At 44.2% G+C, this 10,287-nt stretch overlaps 1 protein-coding gene across 1 annotated transcript in view; it reads left to right on the top strand.

The window, feature by feature from the left end:
- The first annotated feature begins 7,531 nt into the window (after nt 1–7,531).
- The window catches only part of ARHGAP25 (Rho GTPase activating protein 25), a 91,390-nt gene continuing 88,634 nt past the window's right edge, over nt 7,532–10,287 (top strand). Inside the window, exon 1 of the mRNA XM_008581062.1 lies at nt 7,532–7,994. Coding sequence (XP_008579284.1) covers nt 7,934–7,994 — 61 coding nt within the window. The 5' untranslated portion in view covers nt 7,532–7,933. The remainder of the gene's footprint in view (nt 7,995–10,287) is intronic.

The following is a 10,287-nucleotide window of genomic DNA, read 5'->3' as shown; positions in this document are numbered from 1 at the left end:
CTCTGTGGTCTGAGCCAAAAAGCCTGTCCCTGGTCCCTGGAGCTCACACTGTTCAGAGGACAGAAATCTCTTCCTCTGCCAGGTGGTGGTTTTCTGTTTTTCATGTAGAGCCAAGGGAAAGGAAGTAAAACCTTGGACTTGTGCCTTCTACATCCAGCTTTCTTAAAGATATAGACTATAAAATCCAAATGAGGAAGAACTTTAATTTTTGTGTCTGTCTCCAAATGCCACATGGCAGGGCATGAATGCTGGGGAATCTCATTCAAGATTGCAAGATGCAGCCATCAGCCCGAGGCAGTTAGTCTCAGCTGGAAGCAGAGCTGCTGGTTGAGTGCACCGCAACGTGGGGCCACATCCAGACGCCCGCAGGAGCCAGGAGGGAAACACACACGAGTGAAACTGGCTGACTCGAGTCCACCAAGTGTTTTGTCCCAACCTGCTGGACCTCAGGCTACCTTTTCTTCTCCCCACTTTCGAATGAGATTTGGGCACAATGTATTACTGTTTTCTTTTTTAAATCGATTATAAGGAAAACAACAATACCAGTGTGAGACCTCAGCGCCTGGCACTGCCTCGCGGGAGTGGAAGGGTTTTGGCCCATGTAGTGCACTTGACCTGTCTGCGAGGGTCAGTCTCTGCTGTGCTTCCAGGTACAGGGCACTGTCTTACTGCACGGGGGCCCGGGTTCAGACAATGCCCCCCCCACCCCCGCCGCCTTGTTCTATGAACAGAGAGCTCCTGACAAACGTGGACACTCACATTCTGACTCTCCAGAAGTTTGTTCTTCACTCAGAGACACAAGCTGTGTAGAATCCAGAAAACCAAACTTCCCTTCTAGCCCCATCCATTTCTCTGATGCTCGTCAGTGAGGCCGCTGGACTCACCCCTCTATCCTCTCCCCAGGCATCATTATAAAACCTTGCAGAAAACCATAGCTACAACAGTAATGGTGATGAGGACGACAGTGACATCCACAGCTTGGAGTGTGTGATGGAGAAGGAGACGGAGAGATCTGATGATGAGTGACTCTCTCCAGCAGATCCAATCACTCCCAGGGGGATGTGATGGCTTTGGCATGGACAGCATCACTTACAAGTTCTGGAGAACCAAGTGGGGGGTAGGAGAAGCTGGCACATCAGTGGAGCACAAGTACATAGGAAGAAGGCTGCTGGAAACCTGGAAGGAGATTGAGCATAGTGCACATCATCTTCCCCAAAGAAAGGATAAAAAAGAAGAAAAGCAAATAGTAGAATTTAAGTCAAAGCTGGAGAACTGAGTTTTAGAATGTGGTCTTGTAGAAATGCAGGTTCAGGATGGCTTTGTCTTTGGATGTTTCAGGAAGCAGGGTTTATGCTTTGGAAAACCAAACCATCCAATAAGCATGTGAAAAGATACTCAACATCATTAGCCATCAGGGAAATGCAAATCAAAGCCACAATGAGATAACATTTCATATGTACTAGGATGACTAACATAAAAAGGAAAGATAACAAGAGTTGGGGAGAATGTGGAAAAATGGAGCCCTCATGCATTTCTGGTGAGAATGTCAAATCATGCAGCTACTTTGGAAAACATTCTGCCAGTTGTTTAAACATTTAAATATAGAGTCACCATATAACCCAAAAATTCTATTGCTAGGTACATACCCAAGAGAAATGAAAGCATAAGGTCCACAAAAACTTGTATATGAATGTTCATAGCCGCATTATTCATAATAGCTCCAAAGTGGAAAGAACCCAGAAGTCCATCAACTGATGAATAAATAAACAAAATGTGCTACATCCATACAATGAAATATTTGGCTGTGAAAATAAATGAAGTTCTGATACATGCCACAATATGAATGAACCTCGAAAACATTATGCTAAGAGAAAGAAGCCTGTCACAAAAGACCACATATTATATGATTCCATTTATATGAAATGTCCAGAATAGGCAAATCTATAGAGACAGAAAGCAGATTAGCGGTTGCCTAGGGCTGGGGCAAGTGGGGAAGTTCTGCTAATGGGTGAGGGGTTTCTTTTGGGGGGATGATGAAGAATGTTCTAAAATTGTGTTGGTGATGGCACAGCTCTATGAATATACTGAAAGTCATAACTGTATGATATGTGAATTTTATTTCAATAAAGCTGTTAAAAAAAAACAAGCAGTGAAATGAGAGACATACATGAGAAACTTAGTCTAAATGCAAAAGACAGAGATGATGAAAGACATGGAGGTAACAGACTGGAGTGCCAGCATACAAGCAAGTAACTGGAGTTTCTGAGAAAGATCCTAGAGCCAGTAGAGTGAAAGTCACAAATAAAGACATAAGAAAACCTTTCTGCACTGATTCCTTTCAAAAGCACTCAAACACGTTCAACCCCTACAAATGGCCAATTAGCTCATTAAAAAGTAACTTTAGTTTTACTATTTAATGAAAAATTGCTTATTCAATTGGAAAAAAATTTTTTTTAAATAATGGCAATGCCAACTATCAATGAAGCTATGAGAGAACTGGGTCCCTGACACCAAGTCTTAACATTTCCTTATCCACTTTCTCAGCATTTATATGTCTAAGAAGTCCTCCCAGAGAGGGGGATAGGGAGAGAATGGATTTATCCAAATATTTACATACAAGAATATTACAAAATTTTATACACATCTCAAATGTTCAATGATGCAGTGATTTGTTGAGTAAATTTTGCTCCCACCAAATAATTAAAAACTATGAGGCCTTTAATGGTATTTTGGAAAAATGCTAAATGACAAATAACTATTCATGTTTTCTTTTGTCAAGAGAGGATAACAGCTTATAAAACAGCACATACACTATTTAAAAATTTTTAAAATACATATATAAATACACACATAAGTAGAAAGAGCAAGAGAGAGATAGGAAACTAAACACGGAGAAAATTCTTATTATGTACTAAATGGTAACAGTGATTTTTATTTCCTTTATGCTTATTTAAAACTTCTACAAAGATCACACATGGACTTCTGCCATGGTAAAAGTCACAATGAAAGGAATGTTTAAAAAGTTCTTCGATGACTGTCACCTCAGGGTAGCGTCCAACCCCTCAGCTAGTTTGTCAGACACTGGCCCCAGAGCCCTATGACCGCTGTCCGCCTCCCCTCCAGCCATACACCATTCCTCAAATGGCACTCACCTAAACGGGTGCCATGTTTTAACAGAGATCTGCTGGCTCATTGGCCTGGAACGTCCTCCTCTCATGACTGCTCTCTCATGGGTCACCTTTCCTGGGAAGTCACCCTGGCCACCCATGCAGAGCTGCTCGCTTCCTGCTGCCACCCCACCTGATGCAGGCACTGCTCCTGTCCCTCCCACAGCACTGCTGTTATGTTTACTCTTCTCTCTTCTGAGTCACTTGAGGATTAGGCGAGGTGTTTAATCATGCTCCTTTACTCAGCATGCAGCACAGTACTGGATAAGTAAGTGGAGTAAATGAGTGAGTGAATGAACGAGTCTGTCTGAGCTCCAGGCTCACACACTTGTGGGAGCTCTGCCCTCAAGTGTTCCCTGGGTCCCTGTATTAGTCCATTTCTGTTGTCTATAACAAAATACCTGGAGCTGGGTGATTTATAAAGAAAAACAAGATTTATTGCTTACAGGTTCTGAGGCTAAGTCCAAAGTCCATCTGATGGTGGCAACAGTGACCCAGGGGTATCACATTGCAAGATGGTGGAAGCAGAGAGAACAGAGAGAGGGAACGAGAGAGAGAGACAGACTCTCCTCTTCTTTTAAAGCCCTCAGAACCATGCCCCTGACCACCATTTTTAATCCACTCACTACAGCGCGGTCCTGTAATCTAATCACTTCTTCAAGGCTCCACCTTTCAATTACCATAATAGGATTTCTCACCCTGTTAACAATCACAGTGGGGGCTAAGTTTCCAATACATAAAACTTGGGGGACATAATTCAAGCTTCAGTGAGTTTCGGGGGGACATAATTCAATCCACTACAGACCTTAAATGCAACATGCCCCAAACTGAGCCCACCATCTTCTCCCTGGGGTACCTTAACTCCCCTCCCCCATTATAAATCCTCCAGCTTTTCGTGAATGCCCCATTTCTGTGACTGGAACTCCTACCCCTCCAGTGACTGGAGTCAGGATCATGAGTGTCTTTTTTCTCCTGTGCTGCTTCCTCTGGGGCTATCAACTCCACCACTTAAATGGCTCTTGCGTTATTTCCCCTTCTTTCCATGACCACTGCTGCTGTCCTCTCTCCCCATTTCTCCCTCCCCCTTAGACATCTGCCACAGCCCCCTCACCACTATCCTGCTAAAAACTCCTCAATGACCCCTGTTCCCCCAGAGTGAAGTCAAACTCCAAGGCTTACCGGTCCTGCAGGATGCAGCCCATCCAGCCCCAGCCTGTGTCTCCAAGCTCCATCTCTCCTCCATCTGATACTTTGCAGCCTTCTCAGGAGCAACCTGAGGAGTTCTTTCTGTCCTCTTCACTTCTTGCATGCTGTTTGCTTGGTCTAAAACCATTTTTCCAACCCTCTTGCTTCCCCCAATTCATTCCTCAAAACTTAATTTAAAAATCACTCCTTCCAGGAAGCTTTCTCTCACTCCCCAAGTCCCAGTTAGGCTTCTCCCATATGAACCCCCATGGTTCCTTATACTTCCCCCAAATAGCCCTTCTCTCATTGTATTTAATTGTTCTTCTCCCTCAATAGACTGTAAGCTGCATGGGGGCAGGGGTGGAAGTGGGATGGGGATTGGTGCAGAAACCAAGTCTGCTTGTTCATGAACATTCCAGCAAATATTTAGTCCTTAATAAATAGTTAACATTCAGTAAGCAAAAAGACAAGTGAATTTTTGTTTTTGCTAGTGCAGATGCTGATTCAAACTTTGGGACCAGGCAAGATATGTCATTCTTTATTTTATGAAGATCAGGGAGAGGGAGCAACAGAGCAGCAGTCAACAGCCTTCTACGCCCACCCAGGCCACGGACTGACCCAGAGCAGGCTCTGCAGAGGGCAGGCCGTGTGCTGGGCCTTTCCAGGGCGCTGCTCATCTGATTGCCAAGCACGCTCGACCAACTTCCCCCATGGGTCATGAGTTTTTCCGAGTTTCACAGGAGCCTACCCTAAAGGGTAGAGGAAGTTCTCTGTGTGATTCTAAATGCCACCTTCAAAATATTTTCAGAATTTCTGAGTTAAAAGTCCCAGGACTGAAAATTTGGAGGGATGGTGTCAAGTTCCCTGTGGAGATGCCGCTCGGTGGGACTCAGGATGGCTAGCCCCCACAGTCAGGACAGAAAAAAGAGTAGTGGTGTCTGGGTTGGGGAGGCAGTAGTACAGGGTGGGGACTGCAAAGTCTCCTGTTGGCTGAGTCAAGCTCCAGGAATCTGGCACTGGTGGGGAGCTGGCTAAACTGGGTTGGCATGATGGACTGGAGTCTAGATCAGCAGACATTCCCGCCCTTCTCCCTTCTCCCTTCCTCTTAGGGCTGTGTGACTTCCTGCCTCAGTGACACTGGGCTTGGTCACGTGAGCTGTGTTGGCCAATGAAATTTGAGCAGGAGAGATTTTAAATATGCGCATGGTTTTTCTTCTTATGCTCCTTTTATTCCCAATGACAATATGCCCCAGGTCGCCTCTGCTCCTTCAGCCTGATCCCCTGAACATAAGTTTTGGACATGTTTAGTTTGAGAGGACTACCAGAGATTTAAGCAGCAATGTATGTGATTTGGAGTTCAGGGGGTGGTCTGGCTTGGAAATATACATTGGAGTCATCCACAGGTACATGGCATTTATAGCCTTGAGACAATTAAGCTCACCAAGGTGTGAGTACGGATAAAAAAGAAGTCCACTGATTGCCTTGGTTTCCTCTAACAAGTACAGGTCAGAGAGATGAAAAGGAATCAGCAAGGAACTGGAGACAGAGCAGCCACAAAGGCAGGCAGACACCCAGGCCAGACACAGTTCCTGGGAGCCACAAGGAAAGAGGGCTTAGAGTTGGAGAAAGTGACCCAATGTGCCCAATGCAGCTGCCAGGTCAGTGAGAGGACAACGGAGAATTGACCTGTGGGTTTAGAGACAGAGAAATCTTCAGTGTCCTTGATAAGTCTGTATTTTGTGGAATCATGGGGTCAAAACCATCAAGAGGGGATTCAGAAGAGAATAAGAGGAGAGACATTTGCAAGTGTAGACAATTCTTACCAAAGCTTTGCTCAGCAATGAAGGAGAGAAATGGGGCTGTAACCAAAGGGGAAAGTGGCATCAAGAGATTTTTTAAAAGACAGGATAAAAAATAATGTTTGAGTGCTCATGGGAAAGATCCAGGAGAGAGAAGAAATTGACAACGCAGTAGAGATAGGCGGGTGATGACAGTCAGTCTGTCCATTGTAGCAGGGAGAAGGCTGAGTGTACGGGCTTCCATGCAGGTAGGTGGGCGGATATGGCGGTGGAGCGTGCAGATATTCTCTTCACTTGCATCAGTTTTCTCAATGAAACAGGAAGCTGGGTCATCAACAGAAAGTGAGCATGTGACAGAGTCATCCAGGAGAGTTGAAGAATGAATAAACCAAGGATGGATAGCTTGCATTGCATGCTGGCTAGGTGCAACTGTTCCGAGTACTTTGTACTTGCTTTCTAATAAAGCCTCACAACAACCCTATGAAGTAGGCGCTGTTATTTGCCCCACTTACAGGTGAGGAAATTGAAGCACAGAGTGGTCATGAAACTTATCCAAAGTCACACAGCGAGAAACTGGTAGAGCCAGGATTAGAACACAGGCAGTCTGGCTCTAGGGCCCAGATACTTAATCTCTAGGTTAGGCCAACCCTGTTAAACATATGAAAGCCTTTCATGAAACTTAATGAAGTAGAAAAGGGTTGAAAATGTTTGTGGTGCAACCACTGTGCGTCAAGCTCAGTACTAGATTCCTTCACAGCAATGCTGTGCAGTTGTGGTTATTATCAACCTCATTTTACTGGTGAGGACATTGAGGCCCAGAAAAATTCAGTTGCTTGTGAAAAAGTTGCAGAGATAGGAAGTGGGAGAACTGAGTTTTGAACCTTTGCTGGTCTGGTTCTAAAGTTCACATCCTGTACACAGTGCCAAAGAACCGTATGACGTGTGAGTGGGTTTATCCAGCTAAAGTTGGCTTATTAGCTAAATGCATCAACGCCCTCCCTAGTCAGGCTGGTATCACTTGGAACCTTTATCCTGAGCAGGTGGAGAAGAACTCACTATGTGGTCCTTACAGCAGAAAGAATTTAGAAGAAGGTAACTGAGGGAATGCTGGTTGTCTTCCAGATTGTTTTTAAATACTTGATCCATTAGGTGAGGAGAAGGGGAGCTTACAGTCAAGGTATATGATGGGAGTCTTGTCATTTTCTTTTCTTTTTAATCAAAACTGTAGCCTTATATCACAAAAGCACTCGTCCTAGTTTTGAAAGCATTTACAAAAACCGTTTTCTCAAGAAAGAAAACTCATAATGCCTCATCTGCACTGAGCAGCCACCCACTTCCTCAAATGCAAGGAAGCAGACAGTTAAAAAAAAAAAAAAAGCTAAACGGAGAGGCAGCAGTTGTTTATCACAACCTCGCCTCAGTGAGGCCTGAGATTCTTTCCAACGGGAGCTTTGCTTCCCATGACGCAGAGTGAAGTGCCAACTGGGATCTTTCTGGTAAAACTGAAAGCAAGAAAAGCAGGGCGTGAGCCCCCTTGAGACTCTGGGTGGGGATTAGGGGGAGTTCAGGTGCCATCCCCAAGTGACAGATGGATCAACCTTTCATCTGAGAGAAAGGAGGAGACACGTTGGCAAATCAACCTCAAACCTCAGATTGCTGCCGAAGCAATCATAAGAAGGAAAAGGACAGATACAAGCTAGGGGGAAAGATCGAAAAGCAAGAAGGGCACGAATTGTGACAGACTCACCATTTCACCAGCTACGCCTCCAAACCAGAAGCAAAATGTCCCTAAAATTGCCAAGGAACTGGGATTTCAACCTGAAAGTGGAGGCTGCGAAGATAGGTATGGTCCGTGTCTTTTCGTCCCCTCTGTGATTCTTCCTTACACTTGAGCACCCACTATTTGCATGTTGGTCTGCAGAGAGCATAGCCTGCGTAAAAATAGATCTGAGTTTGGGGGAAATTTGCATCTGAATTGATATGTTGGCTCAAGGCTCCAAAATGCTGGGAAGGGGTTTCTCTCTCTCGTTTGGAGGTAGCAGTGGAATGGAGCTCTTCGGTGTGTGGGATTTGGGGTACATCGGATGGTCTAAAGTCATAGATCGCACACAAAACTGTGAGTTTTTCTCCATATATCATGGAAGAGTCATTTTCCTTCTATTTGGAAACTCATCTATATTTTGAATGGTTTTCAATGGGAGCTGAAATTTTGGGGTCTTTTGAAATGCTCAGGGTGTCCTATGCTGTGAGTTCAGGGGGTCAAGGTGGGGTTACCTATAGCAAAAAGTAGACAACAAGGGCAAGACGGGAATGTAGGGACATCTGCAAGTATAATAAAAGCTATCTAAAGAAACAGAATAGAAGGGAATTCTTAGATAGAAGAGTCGAAAAAGATGTATTTTTGATTATCTTAAGGGAAACTGGTGCATTTTATGAGGTATTCTGGCCTTTAATCCATACTCTTTCCTTCCAGTGATAGTGAAACATTAAGTTTAAACTATTATGTAATTGTTATCATGAGGTTCTTTATGCAGATTTCTTCTACCATTAGAAAGCAATTTAGAGTAGAGCAACTGGGCCCAAAGTGATTGACTATGTTTTATACATATCTTGCCCACATAGTGAGATAACTTCCTTGTATTACACATGGATAAGTGTTAAGATGTTTCTAACAGTTTGAAAGAGTTGTGCTTGGAACAAGGTTTAGATTTGGACCTCTGATGGTGGTTAATGTGCCACTAAAATAAGTGGTTCATTGAAAAGTCACATAACAGGGAGAGCAGGTCTGATGTAGGTCTGAGAAAGGATTTGAAAGAAAACTGCAAGGAATCAGAGGAGCCGTTTATCTTGATAACTAGGGAGGATTACTGTTTCCTAATCAGCTAGGAATCACTGCATGCTGAAGTCGGTTCAGGGAACAGATAGTGTTCACACCTTTCACATAAGCAGGTGACTTTTCTCCTAACTACCGCTGTACAAATGCACTTGGCTAATGCTCGTTCTATGTCATAAAAATTCGTTTTTGAGAAGTCAAACTTCTATGGTTCTGTTCCTTTGCAAGTGTCCTGCTTCTACTTACATAAAGCATTCTGTCTTCTCTCCATCTGTGTCTGAATAAGTATTAGGGTCTTACTCTCCTTTGATTTAAAAATGGGAAACTTGAGACAATAGTTAAATGATTTTTTTTCAGGGATATAGAAATTACCACATTAGAGCTCAAGTCTTCATACTCTCAGACCTGGGATTGGGTTGGGTGGATTTCATGATTTCTACCAATTGTTCTTAAAGTGTGATCCCATGGATGGCTTGCATCAGAATTACCTTGAGTTCTGGCTAAAAATACAGAATCCTGGGCAGCATCCTGACTTACAAAATCAGAACATCTGGAGGGAGGCCCAGGATCCTGCATTTTAACAAGCACCCACCCCTTCCATCCCCATCTGGTGAACTCCTGCTGAAGGCATGTACATTCACTAGCCTCAGAGAGGTAACATCCATCTAGCATAGAGCATAGTGGCTGGACTTACTGGGCACACAATAAATCCTTGCTGACTGAATGAATGCTTGACTACAATCAGGTGATATTATTTAGTATTACTTAATGAAAAAAAATAATAACATAATAAAGAGGAGCCTTTGTCTTATCCATGCCCTCTGCAAGCTTGTCACCCTGAGGGACTGGACTGCAGCAGAATGCATTTCATGCATGTCACGTGAACTAGAATTCAGATCATGAGCCAAGTCCTCTGAGGGAGAGAGTCACTGACTCAGTCATGGGCCCTCTGGTCCCCTCTCCAGCATCCTGTGTCCAGGTGCACCTGTAGGAACTGGATTAACGATACATCAAAGAAGCCCACCTCTATTAGGAGGAACTGGGAGTCATGGCAGGGAGGCCAGTGACCTGTGGCTTTTCCAGCCTGGATGGTGAAGAGTAAGTAGATCAGGGTTTCTCAGCCTGGACGCTATTGACATTTTGGGCTGCATAATCCTTTGTTGTGGGGGCTGTCTTGTGCATTATAGGGGGTTTAGCAGCATCCCTGGCCTCTAGCTATTGGATAATGGAAGCACCCCCCCATCAGCACCAGTCATGACAATCAGAAATGTCCCCAGACATTGCCACATGTTCCCTGAGAGTG

This window comes from Galeopterus variegatus, unplaced genomic scaffold (genome assembly GCF_000696425.1).
Source record: "Galeopterus variegatus unplaced genomic scaffold, G_variegatus-3.0.2 Scaffold2246, whole genome shotgun sequence".
In the NCBI taxonomy this organism is placed as follows: Eukaryota; Metazoa; Chordata; class Mammalia; order Dermoptera; family Cynocephalidae; genus Galeopterus; species Galeopterus variegatus.
The sequence above is the reverse complement of the archived record's forward strand: the minus strand, read 5'-3'. Positions and strand labels throughout refer to the sequence as shown.